The 22,256-nt window shown below is 39.9% G+C and overlaps 1 protein-coding gene across 2 annotated transcripts in view; it reads left to right on the top strand.

Moving 5' to 3' along the window:
• The window catches only part of LOC308351513 (solute carrier family 22 member 10-like), a 35,810-nt gene extending 17,529 nt beyond the window's left edge, over window positions 1-18,281 (top strand). For both annotated transcript variants that reach the window (XM_080817239.1, XM_080817238.1), the window contains exons 4-11: window positions 8,450-8,604; window positions 8,707-8,875; window positions 10,488-10,611; window positions 12,095-12,210; window positions 13,442-13,656; window positions 15,106-15,214; window positions 16,007-16,210; window positions 17,772-18,281. In XM_080817239.1, coding sequence (XP_080673365.1) covers window positions 8,450-8,604; window positions 8,707-8,875; window positions 10,488-10,611; window positions 12,095-12,210; window positions 13,442-13,656; window positions 15,106-15,214; window positions 16,007-16,210; window positions 17,772-17,832 — 1,153 coding nt within the window. In that variant the 3' untranslated portion in view covers window positions 17,833-18,281. The remainder of the gene's footprint in view (window positions 1-8,449; window positions 8,605-8,706; window positions 8,876-10,487; window positions 10,612-12,094; window positions 12,211-13,441; window positions 13,657-15,105; window positions 15,215-16,006; window positions 16,211-17,771) is intronic.
• The last annotated feature ends 3,975 nt before the right edge of the window (window positions 18,282-22,256 follow it).

The raw sequence follows: 22,256 nt of genomic DNA, 5'->3' as shown, positions 1-22,256 counted from the left end.
ACTGGACTCAGACCTTACCGCAGATCTTGAAGTGGCCCTGTGACACTGCACACCAAGGATCAGGGCAGTCTTGCCAGTCCAGGGGCCTGGCAGGAGCCACACCAACCTATACCACCAGTAAAAGGCCCACTAACTGGGTATCATCATGGACCCCACAGCAGCCACACCACCCAGCTCCAGCCTCACCCAACCGTGATGTCAGAGGCAGTCCCAACAGTCTGGGGACTCAGGAGGAGAAGGTCTTTACCTACCAAAACCAATCTATAAAGTCAAGAAGTGTCTGCTCCTTCAATGAAGAGACACCAATGCAAGGCTATACAATCATGAAGAATCAGGGATACATGATACCACCAAAAGAAACTAATAAAGCCCCAATAACTGTCCCTAAAGAAATGGAAATCCTTCAACTTCTTGAGAAAGAATTCAAAATAATTATCTTAAAGAAGCTCAGAGAAATACAAGAAAGCACTGATGGACAACTAAATGAAATTAGGAAAACAGTACATGGACAAAATGAGAAGTGTAATAAAGAAACAAAAGAAAAAAAAACATAAAAAAAAAGAACAAAATAGAAATCCTGGAACTGAAGAATCCAGTGACTGAAATGAAAAATTCAACAGAGAGCTTCAACATCAGACTTGATCATGCAGAAGAAAAAATAAGTGAACTCCAGGAGAGGTCTTTTGAAATTATCCAGTTAGAGGAACAGAAAGAAAAAAAAGTTGAAAAAGAGTTCAGAAAGCATATGAGACTTATGGGACAAAATCCAGCGAGACAATGTATGCCTTATGGTTGTCCTAGAAAGAGAAGAGAGAGAGAGAGCAAAGGACAGAAGAAAGCTTATTTAAAGAAATAATGGCTAAGAACTCCTCAAATCTAGAGGAAGAAATGGACTTCTTGATTTATGAAGCCCCAAAGTTCCCAAATAGGTAGAACCCAAAAAGGGTCAATGCCAAGTCCAGTAGAACTAAATAATCAAAAGTTAAAGAGAGAATTTGTAAAGCAGCAAGAAGAAAGTGATTTGTCAAAGACAAGGGAATTGCCAGAGGACAATCAGATTTCTCAGAAACCCTGCAGTCCAAAAGAGAGTGGAATGATATATTCAAAATATTGAAAGAAAAACCTGCCAACCAGGGCACCTGAGTGGCTCAGTGGGTTAAAGCCTCTATCTTCGGCCCGGGTCATGATCCCGGGGTCCTGGGATCAAGCCCCGCATCGGGCTCTCTGCTCAGCATGGAGCCTGCTTCCCTCTCTCTCTGCCTGCCCATCTGCCTACTTGTGATTTCTGTCTGTCAAATAAATAAATAAAAGCTTAAAAAAAAGAACCTGCCAACCAAGAACCCTTTATCTGGCAAAACTGTCTCTTTGTACCGTATGATTTCATTCACATGTGGAAATTAGGACACAAAACAAAGGAAAAAAAGAGATATACCAAGAAAACAGACTCTTATCTACAGAGAACAAACTGATGGTTACCAGAATGGAGGTGGGTGGGGGCTTGGGAGAAATCGGTTATGGGGATTAAGGAGTACACTGGTCATGATGAGCCCTGACTAATGTATAGAATTGATGAATCACTATATTGTATACCTGAAACTCACGTAACAGGTATAAGTAACACAAGTTAAGTATACTGGAATTTAAGAGGCTAAAAATGAATGAATGAATGAATGAATGATATGAAAAACAAAACCTGAAAAAAAAAAAAGAATGAAAGAGAAATAAAGACTTTCGTAGATAAACAATCACTGAGGGAATGCGTCACCACTAGAACTGCCTGACAAGAAGTGCTGAAGGGGGGCGCCTGGGTGGCTCAATGGGTTAAAGCCTCTGCCTTCGGCTCAGGTCATGATCCCAGAGTCCTGGGATCGAGCCCCACATCGGGCTCTCTGGTCAGCAGGGAGCCTGCTTCCTCCACTCTCTCTGCCTGCCTCTCTGCCTACTTGTGATCTCCGTCTGTCAAATAAAAAAATAAAATATTAAAAAAAAAAAAGAAGTGCTGAAGGGATTTCTTCAAGTTGAAACAAAGTGGCACTAAAGAACAACATGAAAGTTTATAAAAGTATGTGTGTATGTGGAGTGGGGAGGTTCTGGTGCATGACGGTGACATAGGAAGACCCTGGAGTCAACCCCCATGGAACACACCAAAGAGCACCTATATGTAGAACAGTCCTCCTGAGGATGAACTGAACTGAAGGCCACTGAACACCTTCTGCACAACAGAAGACAGAACAGCGAAGAGAACAGCCAGAGAGATAGCAACATGATGACCAAGGGAACCTCCACCCCCACGCTATGAGGGATAGTGCTGAAGGACTGGGAACAGCTTCCTCTGTCCTTGGGCACAGAAAAAAAAAAAAAAGCAACTAATATCACACTGTATGGTAACATACTGGAATTTAAAGAAAAAAATTAAAAAAAAAAAAAGAGCAGCTAGTATAAAAAAAAGACAGCACTAGAATTTCACCAGTCAGATGGAGGAGGAGCTGCAGGAACACTCTCCAGGTCAGAGGGACTGGTTGATGCTCCCTGACTATTTTAAAAGCCCAGACCAGTGCAGGGCCTGAATGCCATAACTGGCTCGCTGCCTCAGAGAGCCCTGGGTCCACAACCTCACACCAGCCCTGGTCGAGCTGGGACACAGAAAAAAAGCTGTGAGATTTTGGTTTTTGGTTTTTTCCCTTTTTTTTTCTTTTATTCCACCCCCTGCCCCCTTCTCCTTCTTCTTTAAAGCCATGGTTTAAAAAAGCAAATATGCTGAGTGAAATAAGTCAAGCAGAGAAAGTCAATTGTCATATGGTTTCACTTATTTGTGGCGCATAAGGAATAACACAGAGGACATTAGGAGAAAGAAAGGAAAAGTGAATTGGGGGAAATCGGAGGGGGAGATGAAGCATGAGAGACTGTGGACTCTGAGAAACAAACTGAGGATTTTGGAGGGGAGGGAGATGGGGGATGGGTGAGCCTGGTTGTGGGTATTAAGGAGGGCACGGTTGTATGGAGCACTGGGAGTGGTGCATAAAAAATGAATCTTTGAACATTGAAAAAATAAAATAAAATTTAAAAATTTAATAAAATCACATTTTTCTCTAATTAAAAAAAAGCAACTAGCATATCAAAGACCCAGCCTAGAATTTTGCCAAACAGAGTGGAGTGGAGCTGCTGGAATGCTCTCCAGGTGTGTGGAGCTAATGGACTCTGTCCACACTTCCCCTCTAACATGAAAGTCCAGATCAGAGCACAGCTGGGTGCCCTAACTGGCATGCCACCTCAGTGAAACCTGGGTCCCTAGCCCACATCAGCCCCAGGCATCCCACCAAGGTGGCCAAAGGGCAGTGTACACTGGGACACTCCTGGTTAATGTTCACTACAACCCTAGTCTTTATGCTGAGGGGACACAGGGGAAAAGGGCCCCAGAACATTCCAGAACCACACTAATTTGTTTTAGTTGGCTTGCATCTTCTTTAGCTTTAGCTCTTTTGACAGGGTGCCTGCTACATGGAAAGCCCCAGGACACCCAGTCCACACCAGCCACAGGTCCAGAGAGCCAGCAAAAGTCACCAGGCACACACAGTCTACACTGCGGACAATCATACACAAGGTTGTTCCTTCAAGTTTAGGAGAAGTCACTCTTCTGCCAGATTCATAAAAACAAACACAGAAAGTCAAGCAAAATAGGGAGACAGAAAAATATGCTCTAAAAGAAAAAAAATAAAGAAAAAAAAGTCAGAAAACGAACAAAATTAAATGGAGATAAGCAATATGCCTGATAAAGAATTTAAAGTAATGATAGTAAACAGACTGGAGAGAAGAGTGGAAGAACTCAGTGATACTTTCAATAAAGAGATAGAAAATACAAAAAAGGACCAGTGTGGAGGGTATTATGCTGAGCAAAATAAGTCAACCAGAGAAAGACAATAATCATACAGTTTCATGTATATGTGGAATATAAGAAATAGGTAGAGGACAATAGGGGAAGGGAGGGAAAACAGAATGGGAAGCCATCAGGGAGGGAGAAAAACCATGAGAGACTCTTAACTATTGGAAACAAACTGAGGGTTGCTGGAGGGGAGGTGGGGGGGGACGGGGTAATTGGGTGATGGGCATTAAGGGGGGCGCCTGATGTGATGAGCACTAGGTGTTACACAAAACTGATAAATTATTGAACACTACATCTAAAAATAATGGTGTACTGTTAGCTGGTTAACTGAACTTAAATTTAAAAAATAATCAGAGTTGAAGAATACAACAACTGAAATAAAAAACACATGAGAGGAAATCAACAGTAGATTAGTGGATGCAGAAGAACATATCAGTGATCTGGAAGACAGGGTAATGGAAAGCCCCCAAGCTGAACAGCAAAAGGGGAAAATAATTTTTTAAAAATGAGCATAGGTCAGGTCATCTGGGTGGCTCAGTCAGTTAAGCATCTGACTTGATTTTGGCTCAGGTCATGATCTCAGGGTTGTGAGGTTGAGCCCTGCATCGGAGTCTGTGCTTAAGCAGGGTGGAGCCTGCTTAAGATTCTCTCTCTAAAAAGAAAAGAAAAAGAAAAAAGAAGAAATTAGGGAAGAACTAAATAAACGGAAACTATCCCATGTTAGTGAGGTAGGAAGATGTAATATTAGCAATAAGTCAGTAATACTTAATGCAATCTATTGTTTTTATGAAATCCCTATCAAAATCCAGCATTGTTTTTTGCAGAAATGAAAAAGCTGAACTTCAGATTCAGATGAGATTGTATGGGGATCCAAATAGTCAAACAGTGTTGAAAAAGAAGAATAAATTCAGAGGACTTATGTTTCCTGGCTTCAGAATTACTACCGAGTTACAGTAAATGATTACTATGGTTTTGGCATATGGATACACATACAAACCAGTGTAATAGAACTGAGAGTCCAGAAGTAAATTCATACATTTATAGCCAACTGACTTTTGAACAAGGGTGCCAAGGCCATTCAATGTGGGAAAGAACGTGTTCTTCAGCAAATGGCATTGAACTGAATTTTCACATAAAATAGAATGAAGTTTACAGAGGGATACCAGCTCACACCAGTCAAAATGGCTAAAATTAAAAAGTCGGGAAACAATAGGTGTGGGTGAGGATGTGGAGAAAGGGGAGCCCTCCTACACTGTTGGTGGGAATGCAAGTTGGTTCGACCACTCTGGAAAACAGTATGGAGTTCCTTAAAAAGTTGAAAATGGAGCTACCCTATGACCCAGCTATTGCACTAGTAGGTATTTACCACAAAGATATAAATGTAGTGATCCAAAGGGACACATGCATGTCAATGTTTATAGCAGGAATGTTCACGATAGCCAAACTATGGAAAGAGCTCAGATGTCCACCAACAGATGAATGGATGAAGAAGATGTGATATATATATATATATATATATATATATATATATATATATATAATGGAATATTATGTAGCCATCAAAACCCATGAAATCTTGCCATTTGCAATGCCATGGATGGAACTAGAGGGTATTATGCTAAGCAAAATAAGTCAATCAGAGAAAGACAAATCATATGAACTCTCTGATTTGAGGAATTTGAGGAACAAGACAGAGGCTATTAGGGGAAGGGAGGGAAAAATGAAACAAGATGAAACCAGAGAGGGAGACAAAACATAAAAGACTCTTAATCTCAGGAAACAAACTGACAGTTGCTGGAGTGGAGAAGGGAGGGATGGGGTAGCTGGGTGATGGACACTGGAGACGGTATGTGCTATGGTGAGCGCTGTGAGTTGTGTAAGACTGATGAATCACAGACCTCTACCTCCAAAACAAACAATATGTTATATGTTAATAAAAAAATAGAATGAGGTTTATCCCTACCTGATATTCTATGCAAAAATTAGCTCTAAATGAATCAATGATCTATAAAATTCTTAAAATAAAGCATAGAAATAAATGTTTACAACCTTGTATTTGGCAATGACTCTTAGACCCCCAAGAGCACAAACAACAGAAGAAAAATAGGTAGATTGGATTTCATAAAAATTAACACTGTCATTATCAAGAGAGTTAGAAGACAACCTACAAATCAGTGAAAATATTTGCAAATCATATATCTAAAAAGGGCTTAATATCCAGAACACATAAAGAACACCTACAACTCAACAACAAGATGATAAGTCATAAAAAAATCAGCAAAGATCTTGAATAGATATGTGGAGAAATTGAAACCCTTGTGCATTGTTCTTGAGAATAGAAAGTGGTGAAGCCACTGTGGAAGACAGTTCAAAAATCTAAACAGAATTGCCATATGAACCAGCAATTCCCTTCTAGGTGTATACTATAAAAAATTGAAAACAGGGACTTCAACAGGTAGTTGTACACTGATGTTCATGACAGCATTACTTATATAGTCAAAGGTGAAACAATTCAAGTATCCATCAACAGATTAATGGATAAACAAATATTATATATATATTTATATATTATATATTATATGTGAATATATGAATATATATGAATATATATGAATAATACTGCATTTTATATGTATATATATATAAAATGCAGTATTATTCATCCATAAAAAAGAATGGCATATGGTACAACACAAACAAACCTCAAAACAGTCGTGCTAACTAAACTAAGACAAGCACAGAAGGACAAATGTAAGCATTGCCTTCTATGAAATATCTAGACTAGGCAAATTAGTGGAGACAGAAGGAAGGTATCTTAGAGATTACTAGAAGGAGGAGAGGGAAGGGGAGAATGAGGAGTTGTTGCTTAATGTTTATAAAGTTTTTAGTCTAGGGTGATGAAAATGGAAATAGTCATGATCGTGAAATATGATAAATGTGATTAACCACTGAATTGCACATCTGCAAAAGATTAAAATGGCAACTTTTGTATTATATTATATATCTTACCACAATACATATATTGAAAACTGTCTCCAACTATCATTGTGACTTATATTTCTGATTTTGTCGATTTTGATTCATGTGCTTTGTAATTTTTTGAGTGTATATACATTTGACATTTTCAGTATTATTTCTGCAAATGTATTCTGTTTTGAAATTTATTTTATTTGATAGTAATATAAAGACTGCAGTGTTCTTCTTTTTGCTATATGAATTGTGTATCTTTTTCTATCACTGTACTTTCACCCTACAGTATTTTAAGTACGATTATTGACAGTATATGTATATATATATGTATATATATATTTTTTTAACCTATTCTGGTAATCTCTATTATTTGATAGACTGGGCTATTAGTAATACATTTGGTTGTGATTGTTGTTATGGTTTTGTTTCAGTCTACCATTTTATTTATTTATTTTTTGTTTTCTGTCTTATTTCTTAGGTGATGATGATGATCATGATGTGGGATCATTTGTTGCTTTCATTCCTATGTTTCACACCTTTTGCCTTTTGGGGGGAATTATTTGAATATTTTTGGAATTCTTTTTCAGATATTGCAGAGGAATTCCCAATCCTAAGCTTTGTCCATGTATTTTTCTTTCTTTTTTTTTTTTAAAGATTTTATTTATTCATTTGTCAGAGAGAGTGAGCACAGGCAGACAGAGAGGCAGGCAGAGGCAGAGGGAGAAGCAGGCTCCCCGCTGAGCAAGGAGCCCGATGTGGGACTCGATCCCAAGACCCCGGGATCATGACCCGAGCCGAAGGCAGTTGCTCAACCAACTGAGCCACCCAGGCGTCCCGTCCATGTATTTTTCTTACTGAGCATGAAGACTAGCATATTTTATTTAGTCCCACTTGTTCCCACTAAGACTCCATTTTCCTGATGCCTAATGATCCACAGAGTTTCCTTTTCTTTATTTGTCTTTCACGTTTCTCCCTTCAATCTACATCTCATGTAATTCTTTCCTCTGAGAAATTTCTATAATTTTCTTTCTTTGAGCTGTGGCACTCTTACATTCTGTTCTAGATAAAGCATGTTACTTGAGGCCTATATAGCCAGATTTAACAGAGAGTCACTCTTACACAACTGTTAAGCAACTTTGATTGTTCCACTGATGTAACAACCAGTTCCGTATCAGGTTAACGTTAACCTGTACGGTCCTAGAGAACCAAGTACACAGTTAGCTCTCCTGTGTTCTAGACAATTTACAGACTCTCTACTATGCTAAGTACATATGATAGTACAATGGATGCTCATAGTATACTACAATTTCCAATATTTTATTCTTTTTTATATGGTATCACTTGGTATGAAAGGCCTCCTGGTGATTGGATAATAAAGTTTTGTTACTGTTTGTCTACATTATGAACACGGATATTATTTTTAAGATTTCTGTTGTTTTAGCTCTTCATTTGTCTAACTCTCAGGTACAAAGAATCACTTGTTAAAATATTCTCTAAATTTCAGAGTATGCTTTTGTTTTTCTTAAGTTTTGTTTTTGTTTTTTTTTCTGCACAAATTCTCATTGCTCCCGTAATCTAATCTGACTCTCTGTTTCTTAGGTTTGGGAGAAAGTTGATTCTCAGGTGGTGTCTCCTACAGCTTACCATCATTGGGACCAGTGCAGCTTTTGTTTCCAACTTCCACATTTACTGCTTACTACGCTTCTTGTCTGGCTGTTCTTCCATCATCATCCTGGCAAATAATTGTATGCTCAGTAAGTCAACAATTTTGTTCTTCTCCATTATCCAAGCCTTAAATTTGACCTTGAACTTTCACCTTTATCTGACATTAATATCCCGATTGGGTTTTCTTTCAGTCATAGAGTGGGTAAGGCCTCCATCTAAAGTCATGGCAATAACAGTGATATCCTGTACCCTCAGTGTGGGACAGATACTCTTGGGAGGACTGGCATTTGTCTTTCGAGAGTGGCGCACTCTGCAGCTGGTGGTGTCTGTACCTTTCCTTGTCTTCTTTTTCTCCTCCAGGTATGAGTGTTCTTTCTCATTTTGCCTTATGGGAACCTGGGACAAAAATGAGGACTGAATTGCAGTATATTGATTTTCTTATTTCCTGGACCCTTTCTTATTGTCTGGACCTAAAACCCACGCCTTTCATATGTTCAGTCTGTGCAGTTTCACACGCAGAACAGGAAATAGTAATGACCTTTCTGTCTGGGAGTCCTAGGTATTTTTTGCTTTGTTTTGCTTTCAGTCCTACCCAGTATAGTCGTCATAGAGTTATTCTAATATTATGTTCCTTAATATAAAATATAGACTCAAATATTTCAAAAATAAATTCTTTTAATTTTTTTGGCTTTGGAGTGAATCAAGTTATGGTAGTTTTCAGATTTTCATTTTTGTAGGTGAAGTTGGATAAAAGGAAGAGGCAGCTAATTTATTCATAAAAGAACGGCCTGGTTTCTTCAGTACTAAAGTTAGGCATGCATGGTCACCTGGGTGGCTCAGTGGGTTAAGCCGCTGCCTTTGGCTCAGGTCATGATCTCAGGGTGCTGGGATCGAGTCCCGCATCGGGCTCTCTGCTCAGCGGGGAGCCTGCTTCCCTCTCTCTCTCTCTCTGCCTGCCTCTCTGCCTACTTGTGATCTCTGTCTGTCAAATAAATAAATAAAATTTAAAAAAAATAAATAAAGTTAGGCATGTAGATTGGAGGATTGACATCATGTGTTCAGCACTCCCTTCTCCCTTAAATAGTTTTTTTTAAAAAGATTTTATTTATTTATTTGAGAGGGAAAGAGAGAGAATGAGAGAGAGAACATGAGAGGAGAGAGGTCAACGAGAGAAGTAGACTCCCTCAGGGAGTCCGATGTGGGACTCGATCCCAGGACTCCAGGATCATGACCTGAGCTGAAGGCAGTCGCTTAAACCAACTGAACCACCCAGGCGCCCCTCCCTTAAATAATTTTAACAAACATTTATTTATGGGTAACTTCATTCCTGTACTTAAAACCATCTAAAGGAGAGTCAGGTTTAGTTCATCATGGAGACACACTATAGATTTCATACAATGAGAGGAGTTCAGAGACAGAGGAGAGTGTAATCCATGCCAGACTCATCCATTATACCATTATATCCTCATGATAATCCTACAAGGAAGATGGTACTATTGTCCCCATTTTATTGATGAGAAAACTGAGGCAGATGTAAATAAGTGACTGGCTTACATAGTAAGTTATCAACATAGCTGGTAGTGGCAGGAGTACTTCTTTGTTGGGTTTTACATTTACATTATTTGGGGACTTATTTTTTTTAAAGACTATATTATGAGCACAAATTTGGTAGAACCCAAATTATGCATGAGGAACTCTCAAGCTTAAGCTTCGTACGCTTCTTTGAAAATCTGCTGAGTAAGTAGAGAGGCGAGTTGCCTCCAGAGTCTATGTTCCTGACCATAAAGATGTACTGCAACGACCTGGTCTTTCTTATATTTTCCTAGTATTTGTGAAATAAAACTTGAGTTTCTATTCCTAACCCAAGAAGTGGTGGATATTAGATCGAAGGCAAAAAGCATCCATAGTCAATAATCATATGACAAGTAAGCAAGAGAGACTTGACTGCACTTGTGTGCTCTTCCTCCTTCAGGTGGCTGGTGGAATCTGCTCGGTGGCTGATTGTCAACAATAAACCAGAGGAGGGCTTAGAGGCACTAAGAAAAGTTGCATACACAAATGGAATGCAGAATGCTGGAGATGCCCTGACCACGGAGGTGAGTAGGAAATGGAAAGTAGTTACCGGGTTAGGGGGAAGACATAAGCTGACTCTGCCTTCTTCTTACTGAGACAGACAAACTGTTTTCCTTAAAGGGGCAGCCAAGAAGGCGCTCTCAGTTCCCTAGTCTTTCATGGCCACCTTACACAGAAGCTGCTTTGAGCACTGTGCAACCCATCTCTTCCTTTAGTTCACTTCTTTTTTTTTTTTTTTTTAAAGATTTATTTATTTATTTATTTGACAGACAGAGATCACAAGTAGGCAGAGAGGCAGGAAGAGAGAGAGGGAGGAGGAAGCAGGCTCCCCGCTGAGCAGAGAACCCGATGCGGGGCTCGATCCCAGGACCCTGGGATCATGACCTGAGCCGAAGGCAGAGGCTTTAACCCACTGAGCCACCCAGGCGCCCCAACTTTAGTTCACTTCTTGATCTAAATCTATACCCTATAACTCTTGTGGACGATTTCACCTCTCCGTGGCCTCATTTTCTTTCTTTTTTTTCAAATTATTGTTTAAATTCTGGCTAGTTAAAATATAATGTAATATTGGTTTCAGGAGTACAATTTACTGATTCATATGACACCCAGTGCTCAACACAACAAAAGCCCTCCTTTGATATCATTTTTGCTGCCAAGTCAAAGAGGTTGCTGCCTGTGTTCTCCTCTAGGATTTTGATGGATCCCTGTCTCACTTTTAGGTCTTTCATCCATTTTGAGTTTATTTTTGTGTATGATGTAAAAGAATGGTCCAGTTTCATTCTTCTGCATGTGGCTGTTTAATGTTCCCAGCACCATTTATTGAAGAGACTGAACTTTTTCCATTGGATATTCTTTCTTGTTTTGTTAAAGATTAGTTGACCACAGAGTTGAGGTTTCATTTCTGGGCTCTTTCTTCTGTTCCATTGATCTATGTATTTGTTTTTATTGAAATTTGCTATTTACAAGGATGTGGATGGACCTAGAAGGTATTATGCTAAACGAAATAAGTCCATCAGAGAAAGACAAAGACCATATGATTTCACTCATATGTGGAATTTAAGAAACAAAACAGATGAACATAGGGGAAGGGAAGGAAAACTAAAATGAGATGAAGATTGAGAGGGAGGCAAACCATAAGAGACTCTGAACCCTAGGAAACAAACTGAGGGCTGCTGGAGGGAGGTGGGTGGGGGGAAGGGATAACTGGATGAAAGGCATTAAGGAGGGCACTTGATGTAATGAGCACTGGGTGTTTATGCAACTGATGAATCACTAAATTCTACCTATGAAATTAATAAAAAAAATATCATTTTGGTGTTTAATATCCTTGAGTCTTCTTTAACTTTCTACATCTTCTTTCATAGCCCATTCACACCTGTGATTGCATGTACAATAAGTTATGCTGGAAAGAAAGGGTGTGTATCTCTCCCGTCCTGTTGGGTGCCGGTGTTCACCACAATGCCTGACACCGTGTTGGCAAATGAAACATGTTTGTTGCTATTAAAGGGTTTGAGATCCAGCATGCAGGACGAGCTGGAGGCAGCACAGACCAAAGTTACCATTTGGGATTTGTTCCACACCTCCAGCCTGCGTAAGAGAACCTGTATCCTGCTATTTGTGAGGTGGGTTTCACATAGTGCATGACAACATTAAAAAGAGGGAGACATGAATCTATTTATTTCAAAGGTTATAACAGTTCTGTGGGTGCAGGATGTGGTGATTTGAAGATAAAGGGTGAGGAAAACAGACTGGATATTGCTGCACTGGGAGATGGGCAAAGGGTTACCAAAAGACTCACCATATGATGAGGAATTAATTGCATCATATTGCTCCATTCTCATCCCTGGAGACTGATGCTGGGGCTTTCACCGCAATACAGATTTAGACATTTAGTTTCCTTCACTTTTTCTTACAATTTTTCCCAAATTTTTATTTAAATTCTAGTTAGTTGACATACAGTGTAATAAAATCTTACTAGCAGTAATCTGAAGAGATTGTGAATATATACAGCTTGATAAACATATCAACGGGGAAAAATATAAGCAGCACCTAGATCAAGATAGAAATTCTAATTCCCCAGAGAGTCCCCTCATAGATCCCCTGCATAGAGAACCACCATGACCCTGGGTCAGCTCTCATTCCCTTCTCACTGTCTGCTTGCATGCTACATAAAACTTAGCAACTGTCCTGCTCCCCATTACCACAGAGGCGTGTTGCCTAGTCTTGACTTTCACATGATAATTTGTAGATCCCCGGTGGGAACCTGTGATTGTATTTCCTGTGGTACAGCTGGTGCATGTTTTCTTGAATTCTGACATTTTCCCTTAGCCCTAGAAAATCATGTACGAGCCTTAAATTCCCTAAAACTGTGGCAGACCTCAGGACAAGGTGCCTCCCAGATAAAGGAGGACACAGGTAATCTCTTTGCAGCTTCTGTCACTAGTTGACCAATTTGAGCAAGAACTAGTTGAGTTCTTCACAGTATTGGGGTTGAAGGAGAAGGAGGACTCACAGCATCCTGACAACACTCAAAAAAGAAATTCTTCTCCCCAGATTTTAATCTTTGTATCATCCAGTTTGGTGATTGGGACAGGTTAAGTTTCCCAGTCATTGCCAACGCTTCGCTTAGGGACTCACACGAAATAACAACAGAAGGAGTATGTCTATATATATTGCCAGACAATTATTTATGGTAACTTTAAAATTATCCTTAAAATAATGTATTATACAAATCGGACTAGGTCTTTATTCTTTAACACCAATCACTAGCTGTCTGGGTTAATGTAGACATCAACTGCAACACATAGGCTTTAAATCTAATGGCATGTGTCTTTCCTCTTTTGTTCATTACAGATTTGCAATCACAATACCCTTTTATGGCATCATGGTCAATCTACAGCACTTTGGGAGCAATATTTTCCTGTTCCAGGCGGTCTTTGGGGTCCTCACTGCCATTGTCCGATGTCTTCCTCTTTTAGTACAGAATCATATGGGCCATCGAACAACCGAGACACTTTTCATGTTCCTGGTGGGACTTTCTGTTTTGGTCAACATGTTTGTGCCCCAAGGTGAGAGAAGGCTGGACTGTAGGGGAAAGCGGTATCTTTTCCCCCACCCTCTAGGGATTGTACTGGTCACACTTGTCTGAAGCAAGGAGTAAAGAGAAGTGCCAATTAAGAGCTAAGTATTCCCTCAAACTGATCTGAGGGTTTAAGGCAAATCCTGCTAAGAATTTGTTGGGAAAAGAGTCAAAGGTCCATAAGGGGCAGCTCAGACATATATTTCTCTTCTTCACATCCTGGAAGTATCTAGAAACTGGGTCTTTATTCCTGACAGTTTCTTCAGGATAGCAATTGATCACTTGCCTTTTGGCCTTTCACATTTTTAGTGACAAGCATGAAGGGCCTAGGTTTTGCAATTATATCTCAGGCGAGGACACAATGTGGTCACTTGTTCTGGTTGGGCTCTTGTCACCAGCTTTGAAGACTAGTCAATTTCCTGATTGCTCTGTATCCACAGGTGTGTGTATGGTCTTAGGTCACCACGACATTAGCCCTTGCTTATGGGAGTCTTCTTGACTTCCAGGAAATGAAAAATTTCCCCTTTTTTTCAAGTAGTGAAGGAGTGTACAATAGGAACAGGGAATTAAGCAGATTAGAAGTCTAGTCCTTTCCAGTTAGATAACTTTGTATGTTAATAGAATGATGGTATGCAATGACCAGGAGATCCTTACTGGGCATTATGGTTCAGCTATATCCCAGGAACGTACCCTACAGCATTACAGATTGTGGACTCGACTCCTCAGAATATCATTAATGATACAGGCTTACTCCCTTACAATAGAGTCTTTTCTAATAGTATAAAGCTATAATTAGATTTCTTTTCATATTATTTGAAACTTTTCTTTATTGGTTCCCAAATTCTGACATTTTTTCCCAAATAGAAGTTTCCATTCTTGGTTTCATAAGAACCTGGGATCTTCCTGGTTTTATCAATGAAAATCCCTATCGCTAAAACCCCCTAATTCCCAGGAAAACCAGGATGACTTGTCACTTTAAATTCTGCACTTTTATTTTAAAGTTTAGACAACTGTAAAGTTGTCGAGTTTAGAGCCAAATCTTAGACCCAGTAATTGTCCACAGGACTGTCCCACCTTCTGCAATAGGGCTGTAATACTGGGCAGAATTAGTAAAAGCAAATTTCTGCCAGATTCAACTCTTCATCTCCTTCTTTAGAAAATCTAAAGATTTTCAGATGTGATTTGAGAGATTGAGAGATTTGCTGCAATTAACCCAGGTAATTTTATGTGCTTTTTAGCACCCGCATTGACAACTCTACATTTCTCAGTTTATCAACCACCCCTCTCTCTCCGGCACTATAAAATTTTCTATAGTATAGCTTAAACAAACCCACACCATACAAGGTTTTTGTTTTTGTTTTTGTTTTCTGGCTGAATTTGGTGGATGCTGATTCCTTCAGCCCAGATTTCTTAGTCTCACTGGCCTTTCTGTCTCCAGAAATGCAGACCCTGCGTGTGGCTTTGGCAAGCGTGGGAATCAGCTGTGCTGCTGCTTCTGTCACTACTTTTTCTGTCCACCTTGTTGAGCTCATCCCCACAGTCCTCAGGTATGAGTTTATGGACATTCTGCCAGGGCATGAAAGAGGACATTCTCAGTTAATAGGCATTTATTGCAAGAATAAACACAATAAGGCCTATTTATTATAGGGGCACCTGGGTGGCTCAGTTGGTTGAGTGTCCAACTCTTGATTTTGGCTCAAGTCATGACCTCAATGTCGTGAGATAGAGCCCTGCATAGGGCTCCATGCTAAGCGTGGAGACTGCTTGAGATTCTCTCCCCCCTCCCTCTGCTCATCCCCTTCCACACTCTCTCTCTCTCTCTCAAAAAAGACCTGAATTATGAAAGCAATCATTTGTAATTTTAACAGTAATATGATAACAACATGTTAGCCAAAGTTTATTGAGAACTGACTTTGTGTCATGCATTGTGCTGTGCAGTGCTTTATTATTTATTTAGTTATTTATTTTTATTATGTTAGTCACCATACAGTAGTTTTTGATGTCGTGTTCCTTGATTCATTGTTTGCGTGTAACACCCAGTGCTGGTGATGAGCAGTACTTTAATGTATCATCTCATTAATCTTCCAGACAACTCATCGGGGTAGCTGCAATGTAAAACGTTTGTGTAAAATTATGAAATCAAATTATGAATTTGAGCCTAACAAAGACAGCTAGGAAATCATAGAGCAAATCTAAAAAAAAAGTGTTTGTCACCAAACCCCATATATTTAACAATTGTGTTCTAGCACCTTCCATCTTTTATGAAGTCAGAATAATGTATCTCAAGTTGCATGTGCAGATTTTTATCAGATTATTCTGTATTGTTGTTTAACCCGCAGGGCACGAGCTTTAGGATTAGATACAGTGGCTAGTAGGTGTGGGGCAATGATGGCTCCCCTCTTGATGACGCTAATGGCGTATATTTCCATTTTGCCCTGGATCATCTACGGAGTCTCGCCCATTATTGCTGGTCTTGCTGTCCTCTTCCTACCTGAAACAAGGAATCTGCCTCTGCTTGACACCATCCACGATATGAAAAATAAGTGAGTAAATCTTCTAGCCACCTCCTGGGAGGAACTGTATGCCTTAGGTCTTTGGGTGAGGAAGGCAAAACACCACATGAGTCCTTCAGATCACTGAGAAGGTTCAGCTTTGCCTGGGATACTTCCGTCTCAGGCCACTGCCTTTCATTAGTGGCAGGGTCGCTTCTAAGCCCTGTGAGTTCCAATCTAGATTGCAGAATTCCCCTCTGCCCAGATCTCATCAGTAGTTTCAGTGGTGAAGAGATGAAAATTAGCTCTGTTGTGATGGCACATATTACCTACCTTCATAAGAGACACACATTCATGATGGTATTTCATGATTTTGAGATCCACAGGACACTTGGATATGAAGGGGAAAGAAATACCATGGCCAATAAAGGAATGTTAGGAAGATCACATAGAGTTAAAATTTTTTTTGAAAAGATAATAAAGGAAAGAAATCTTGTTTAGGCATCTTGGTATTCAGACAATTTTGCTGCCATGAGTAATGGAAGGATTGAGGATAGAGAAAATAAAAACTAGCAAAATATTTTATTTTTTTTCTTTTCGTTTTCTTTTTTTAAAAAATTTATTTATTTGTTAGAGATAGAGAGAGAGCGAGCACAGGCAGACAGAGAGGCAGGCAGAGGCAGAGGGAGAAGCAGGCTCCCTGCCGAGCAAGGAGCCCGATGTGGGACTCGATCCCAGGACGCTGGGATCATGACCTGAGCCGAAGGCAGCCGCTTAACCAACTGAGCCACCCAGGCGTCCCACTAGCAAAATATTTTAAATGAAAAAAAGGGTATATTCGTTTCCTGGGGTCTCCATACTCAAGTTCCACAAACTGAGTGACTTAACAGTAGAAATTTATTTCCTCAAAGTTCTGGAGGCTGGGAGTCTGAGCCCAAGTGTCAGCAGGGCCGCATTCCCTCTGAAGTCCTTAGGGAAGGGTCTGTTCCAAGCCTCTCTTCCAGCTTCTGGTATCTTTGGCTCGTGGCAACATAACTCCAATATTCACATGGCATTCTTCCAGGCAGGTCTCTGTGTGGACATTTTCCCTTTTGTGATACCAGTCATAGTGATCAGGGGCCCAACCTACTCCAGTATGACCTCCTCTTAACTAATTATATCTTCAACAACTATATCTGAATGTGATAATTTCACATTCTGAGATACTGAGAGTTAAAACTTCAATGTATGAATTTGGGGATGGGGGAACACAATTTAATCCAAACAAATGAGGGAGTTCTCTTAAGATTGTCAATCTACTTCTTGACTTTCCAAAGATGTCACTGGTTGGAAATCTGAAAAGACCAAGTGAGAGTAGCAACTTTTAAAACTGTTTTCTTGGGTCTTACTGCAGGAATTTCTTGGATCTGCACAGGCAGCAGAGACTTTTCCAACATTAATATCAATATGCCATGAATTTTGTTGGGTTATAAAAAGCCGATAGTTGGAGGATTAGTTTGCACTTGTGCATGGAAAGCACACAAACTTATTTTTATCTTTGTTTTTTTAATATTTGTTTTTGCTTGTTGAATGGTTGATTGGTTGACTGATTGTTTCTGTTTTGTTTTTCTAGCAAAGAATTCTCAAGAAAGGTAAATGAAATAAATTCCTTCATAAAAGTGACAAAATTTTAAGGTGTTTCCATGAGCTGACTGGTGAGGAAAAGAAATACTATGAAATAAAAATAAAACACAAGAATGTTCTTTTATATCTACAAACTACCAAGAAAAATATACTGGAAAACAAATCTCACTTACACTTATTACATTAATTTTCAGCTAAATAATTTTTGGGAACATGTAATTCTATGAATAATCTAATATTTTTGGAAAGTGGTTGAAAGTTTCAAATTTATTGGTAAATTATTAATACACATCCAGAAACAAAGGAAAACCATGGAATTAAGATGTAACTGGCTGAGAGAAAAGGGATTACAGGGGTGATGGGGATTAAGGAGAGCACTTGCTGTGATGAGCACTGTGTGTTGTATGTAAGTGTTGAATCACTGTATTGTACACCCGAAATCAGACATTAATATCACACTGTATGTTAGCTAACTGGAATTTAAATAAAAACATGGGGGAAAAAAGAAAAGGGGACAGAAAACTTATTGGAAAAAATAATAGCTAAAAACATCTCAAATCTGAAGGAGACAGATATCCAGATCCAGGAGGCACAGAAAGTCCTACCCCCCCACCAATCCCAAATTCAACCCAGGAGGTCCACACCAACACACATAGTAATTGAAATGGCAAAAAGTAGTGATAAAGAAAAAAAATTAAAGCAGCTAAACAAAAAGATAGTTATCTACAAGGGAAACCCCATCAGACTATCAGCAGATTTTTCATCAGAACCTTTGTGGATCAGAAGAGAGTGGCATGATATATTCAAAGCACTGAAAGGGAAAAATATGCAACCAAGACTACTATATCCAGCAAGGCTATCAATCAGAATAGAGGGAGTGATAAAAAGTGTCCCAGACAAACAAAAACTAAAGGAGCTCATGACCACTAAACCAGCCTGGCAAGAAATATTAAAGGGGATTCTTTGAGTGGAAAGGAAAGACCATAAGTGAGATTATGAAAAGTAAAAAACACAAAAGCAGTAAAAGCATTTTCAAAAATGCTTTTACTTCCTGACTTTACTTCTTTTACTTTTCTTGACTGCAAAAATCAGTCAAGAGATTTATAAAATAAAAGGTTGTAAAATAGGACATGACATATTTAAAACGTGGGTTGGGGGAGGGGAGTAAAGAATAGGTTCAAGTTTAAGTAAAGAATGCATTCAAACCAGCAACTTAATATAGATTGCTAAATGCGGAAGATGTTATATACAAACCTAATGAGAACCACTATTTGAAAACCAGTAATAGATATGCAAAGAATAAAGAGAAAGGAATTCCAGTATATCACTATAGAAAGCGAACAAACCATGAAAGAGAGCAAGAGAAGAAAGCATCAGAGAAAATCTATAGAAACAACCACAAAACAAGTAACAAAATGGCAATAAATACACACCTATCAATAATTACTTGGAATATAAATGGAGTAAATGCTCCTGTCAAAAGACATAGGGTGACAGAATGGATAAAAAAAAAGTGACCCATCTATATGCTGTCTACAAGAGACTCATTTCAGACTGAAAGACACCTGCAGATTGAAAGTGATGCCAATGGACATCAAAAGAAAACCAGGGTAGCAATACTTATATCGGACAAAATAGACTTCAAAACAGAGACTCTAACAAGAGACAAAGAAAGGGTACTATATAATAATAATGGGGACAAGCCACAGAGGATATAAAAATTGTAAATATGCACCCAATATGGGAGCATCCAAATACATAAAACAGCTAATGACAAACATAAAGGAAATAATTGATAATGGTACAATAACAGTAGGGGACTTTAATACCCCACTTATGTTGATGGATAGATCATCTAAGTGGAAAATCAAGGGAGCAGGGGTTTTGAATGATCCACTGGACCAGGGGGCTTTAACAGACGTATTCAGAACATTCCATCCTAAAACAGCAGAATACACATTCTTTTTCAAGTGCACATGGAACAAGTTTTAACAAATTAAAAAAAAATTGAAGTCACACCATGCATCTTTTCCAATCACCACTAGAAATCAACCACAAGAAAAAACCTGGAAAAAGCACAAGTACATGGAGGTTAAATAACATACTACTAAAAAATGAGTGGGTTAACCAAGAAGTTGAAGAAGAAATAAAAAATTACATGAAAAAGAAAATGAAAACACAGTGGTCCAAAATCTTCGAGATGCAACAAAAGTGGTTCTAAGAAAGAGGTTTATAGCAATACAAGCCTACCTCAAGAAGCAAGAAAAATCTCAAATAGAAAACCTAACCTTGCACCTAAAAGAACTAGAAAAAGAACAAAAAAAAGCCAAACCCAGCAAAAAAGGAAAAAAATAATAAAGATCAGAGCAGAGATGGATGACATAGAAACTAAACAAACAAACAAAACAAAACAAAACAAAAACAAAAAACAAAAACAACCCAGTAGAATAGATCAAGGGAACCAGGAGCTGGTTGTTTGAAAAGATCAACAAAATTGATAAGCCTCTAGCCAGAGAAAAAAAAGAGAGAGGGCCCAAATAAACAAAGCCACTAATGAAAGAGGACAGATAATCAACACCACAGAAATACAAATAATTGGAACAAAATACTATGAAAACCTACATGCCAACAAATTCAACCTAGAAGAAATGGATAAATTCCTAGAAACATATTATCTACCAACTAAAGCAGGAAGAAATAGAGAATTTGAACAGATAGGATTACCAGCAATGAAATTGAATCAGTAACCAAAAAACTCCTCAAAAAACCCGAGTCCAGGACCAGATTGCTTCACAGGTAAATTGTACCAAACATTTAAAGAAGACTTAATACCATTCTCGAACTGTTTCAAAAAATAGAAGAGGGAAGAAAACTTCCAAATTCGTTCTATGAACCCAGTATCACCTTGGTACCAAAATCAGATAAAGACACCACAAAAGAGAGAGAAAGAAATACAAACAAGCCAATATCTCTGATGAATATAGGTTTGGGTTTCAAGTTCAGATGGCAGAGTAGTATGGAGATCCTATGCTTGCCTCATCCCTCAAACACATTCTGAACACCCCGAGAAATTGATGTGAATACTGAGAGTACAAACTGCCCAGCCACATCAGAAGGTAGGAACTGCTGAGAGTTGATTTGGGGGAAAAAAGAAGTGTGCTTTTCTGCATAGGGGAGGGAGCCCTCATCATGGAGAGGAGTGTGAGAGGAGAGAGAGAGAGACAGAGACAGAGAGAGAGAGAGAGCGCATGCGAGCACGCAGGGGACTGCACAAGAAAAACTCTTCCCCAAAACCACTGACTGGGAAAAGGAGAGGGGCTGACTACCACAAGTCTTTGGAAGCAGAGGAACTCAAAATCCGAAGTTCAAGAAGTTGCTGGGGTCCTGCCTGGCCGCGCAGCTGTGCTCCAGTGAGGGAGGACCGTAGAGACCAGGAGTGGACAGCGCGCTCTGAGGATCCCCCGGGGCCCCAGGGTAGGAACAGTTTCCCTCCTAGGAGTGCATTTGGGAGAGGTAGCACTGCCTCTGGGTGGGGGGTGGGGTGGGGAGAGGAGCCCTGGATTGGCCCGGTTAATTAGAATAGCAGCAGAGGTACCTGCTGAAGGTAGCTAACCTAGAAACCAGCTTTTGGCTGCCCTTTACCATAAACCCCTAGCCCCACGTTGTTGTGCGACCACTTTTCTGGGACAAGCTGGCACCGGCCACAGTGTGGGGAGACCCTCTCCCAGAGGATCAGTGCCAGTCTGCACCACACCGGGGCCCCCAGCTCTGGCGTTTTGAAACCCAGAGTGACACCTGACATAAACCACAGGAGAACTGTGCCACCTGGTGGGCCGACAGCTCGGACACAGACGCGATGAAGGCAGGGATCTGATGGAAGCTGGGGACACAAGAGGGGAGGCTGTTGGTTTTTCTGGGAGGACTTCCTGAACAGCAGCAAATGGGAATTCCCTGCTCCTAGGATGAGAGAGCAGGGCGAGGCCAATCTCCCCCCACCCCACCATCAATACAGACAGACTTCAGTGAGTCAGTGAGCGGCACAGTGCCCCTAATGGAGGCCATAGCTTCTTACACCAAGCCCTGAGCCCCGCAGGTCCATCTTTAGTAGGGCAAGTCAGGCTGAGAACCATCACAGGAGCCCCCTCCCCTAGAAGACCAGCACGTGCACACACCAAGTCTACTCATCATAGAGTGGTGCTGCCAAGCTTCAGCTTTAGGGGAGATGGGATCTAGCTCCCTTTAACAAGCAGACCAAAACACACCTAGTTAGAATTTGCCACGCAGAGGACAAGTTTTAAACACTCCCCACCACAGGCAAAGAGAAACTCTGCAGGTGACTGACTCAAGGGAAGGAGCAGGCAAAATGCAACAGCAGAGTGCATACTCTGAAACACTTCCTGAAGCACGAGGCCCAAGATAGTATGGGACGTCTTCTCAATGCACCCATCACTCTCAGGAGCGGGAATATAATAGG

The sequence above is a fragment of the Martes martes genome (genome assembly GCF_963455335.1).
Source record: "Martes martes genome assembly, chromosome: 10".
NCBI classification, from domain to species: Eukaryota; Metazoa; Chordata; class Mammalia; order Carnivora; family Mustelidae; genus Martes; species Martes martes.
Note: the sequence above shows the minus strand (reverse complement) of the source record. Positions and strands in the feature narration are given on the sequence as shown.